At 40.4% G+C, this 2826-nt stretch overlaps 1 protein-coding gene across 2 annotated transcripts in view; it reads right to left on the minus strand.

Annotated features, from left to right (window-relative positions):
• Positions 1-2826, minus strand: part of p2rx3b (purinergic receptor P2X, ligand-gated ion channel, 3b) — a 38255-nt gene that overhangs the window by 19605 nt on the left and 15824 nt on the right. For both annotated transcript variants that reach the window (XM_014029958.1, XM_014029957.1), the window contains exon 7: positions 275-416. In XM_014029958.1, coding sequence (XP_013885412.1) covers positions 275-416 — 142 coding nt within the window. The remainder of the gene's footprint in view (positions 1-274; positions 417-2826) is intronic.

The raw sequence follows: 2826 nt of genomic DNA on the forward strand, positions 1-2826 counted from the left end.
TATACTATACTATACTATACTATACTATACTAAAGCCTGGTGGCCCACTAGGGTTATACAGCACTGTGGGAAACCTTGACCAACAAAAATCTTACCTTCCGCCCTAACCCTGCTGGTGCCTAAGCACCCTAAAAGTCAGATCTTATATCGCCCTCCTAAAACAGGCCTAGAGATACCAGTGCAAGTCAGACTGTGAGAGAAAAGAGTTGTTTAYATGAACAGTATACTCAACAACTTTACACTTTAAAATGTAATAAACAAGAATTGTTTTTACCGTGTTTGCCAGTTCACTGAAGTTCTGCTGGGCGTAGCTGAGAATATCTCCTACTTTGAAGATGGGGCAGTAGATGTCTTTTTCCATGTTAAATTTGCATGCTTTGATGTATGATTGAGTTATTGATGGAAGAAAGTTCCCTCTGTACAAAAACATGTATTTCTGTTAGTCTTCATTATTAATACTGATTTATTATATTTAGGCTGGTCAGATTTGATATTAGAAGTCTGGGTGATCTAGTCCCAAAAACAGCTAGAGATTAAATTGCATTTCATGATGTCTTCTGGTTGTGTATTAATAAAATGTAATAATTTTAGGCAAGTTTATAATGAAATCTGAAAAAAGCAACAAATATCTATACCTGACGTTAGAATTTATTAGATAACATATCTGTTCTTATAATAGACAATTTGGTAAATGAAAGAAATTCCACAGATATGGCAGTGCTTTGTTTACTGTTGTTGCAGAAATTATATCTCAGACAGTCTGAAGTGGTTTTCTATGGAAAAGTTATGATGAAAGAATATTAAATGTTTTAAAGTGCCTCAATTTAAATTAAGTTTACATCCGAGAAGACTGATAAATTAACAGCTAGGATGAAAACATCAAAAGATAAAAGTAAATTGTATCGGGTTGCAGGATGTTTTGGACATGTTGCTGACAGACAAGAAAAACAGAGGTGAAACAAAAAAACTAATTTATCACAGAGCAAACAAAAAAAAAAAACGAGGCAGCATAACTTACAAAACATGAAAAGCTGAAGAACACAGGCAAACATGGAGAGAGACCGATATCTAACAAGAGCAAGCACAATGCAGCACTGATGTGAAAGTGACAAAAGACTGAATAAATGGAAGTGAGTTGMTGAGGAGACGGAAGGCAGCTGGGCTGAATGTGGAGTGACAACAGGTGACAGTGGCTGATTGAATGGAAAAACAATRAGAACAGACTGAGGGAGAAAATGAGAAATTGCAGGAGACACTGATGAACRGAKACAAGAAACAGGTAAACATTAAAAGTAAAAAGCTAAACCATARCAGAAAAAGAAAAAACAAAACACAAACTGGGACAGTACCAACCCCCACTTAAGGAAAGGCTCCAAGTTTTTCCAAACAAGACTTAGAGGGTGGAGGGTGTACAAAAGACAGGACAGAGGCCAAGAAACAAAAACACAGGAAAGCATGACCAGGGTGGTAGGGGGAGGAAGAAACAGGATTAAAGGCACATAGGATATACAAATGTCATAAAAACAAAAACCCACAGGGAAAGAAAACAAAACAAATAAATAAATAAATAAATAAATAAATAAATGAACAACGTAAAGTGAAGTGCCTTGGTGTAACCCCACAGTAAGCAGAGTTCAGGTGGGCGGCCTGGGACTCGACCACGATGAGGCAAGCGTTCAGGTGGGTGRCCCTGGGCTTGACCGGCACAGGGCAAGGAGATTGCAGAGGGAACTGGAGGMTCAAGAGTGAAGTGACAGATGTGTCGGAGACCCTATCAGGAACAGGAGGGAAAGGCGTTGGAGACCCTCTCAGAAGTGGTGCATGAGTGAGAGGCTTCAGAGAATCTTGTGGTCCCAAATTCTCTTACCTCCTTTAGAACACTGTTATAATGATTACAGGACTTTACCTAATGTTCCCACCTCGTTTTGCTTGGTTGGGATCTGTATCTTTGCCATTTACSTCTTACTGCCTTGCAGAGGCCAGACAACTCKGGAGTCCACTAGGCYGACTGCWTTGACGACCTCCAGACCTTCTCCAGACAAGCAGACTTATAGGCGATTAGCACAGCATCAGCCATGTTTGTTACCTCTGTCCCATTGTCTTGTACAGAATTGATCCTGGMAATTCTCCCACCCATCAACTGGGATAGACTGCTGATAAACGGATTCCATTCAGTATTTGGGGGGTTTCTSTAAGTGACTGGGTATGATTTCCCTATCTTCTGAATTTGTCAGTGATCTGACATAGTTTYCTCTGTGGACACCACMCAGTCACAGATTTTGTTTAACAAGTCCATGGACCAGACTATTATATCAATGACCTCCTCCCTATTAAAAGTTTAAAGGTAGGTACATTGCCCTGATTAAGAACAAGCAGGTCATCTGTCAGCAAATATTCTAATAGAGATCTGCCTCCAGTGTTAAATTCACAGCTCCCCCAGCACATACGTATGATGGRAATTGGCATCACAACCAATGAGTACTGGGAGGCCCTCATGTTTAGCATAATCTGCTTATGTTTGCATATCTGCTTAGCCTTCAGAGGAACAGGACGTGCATTCGCTCTCTCCTGAACCTGCCCCCCTCTGCTTTGCTGCCTTCTTTTTCCTTCAAGATTTTTTTTCACCTACCGTCTGAAACTAAAGRAATTATGGATTTGGTCAAGTGGTCTCTGAATGCAATTGACACAATTTTTTCCACACTTGGAACGAGGGGAATGTAGCTGTCTGGATGGAACGGTTGCTGCTGGACATGTCAGTGATTCCTGGGACTGGAATCTGATATGCCGGCACCACTTTCCATCGAAGACGTGGAAGATATATATATG

Source organism: Austrofundulus limnaeus, unplaced genomic scaffold (assembly GCF_001266775.1).
Source record: "Austrofundulus limnaeus strain Quisiro unplaced genomic scaffold, Austrofundulus_limnaeus-1.0 Scaffold978, whole genome shotgun sequence".
Taxonomy (NCBI): domain Eukaryota; kingdom Metazoa; phylum Chordata; class Actinopteri; order Cyprinodontiformes; family Rivulidae; genus Austrofundulus; species Austrofundulus limnaeus.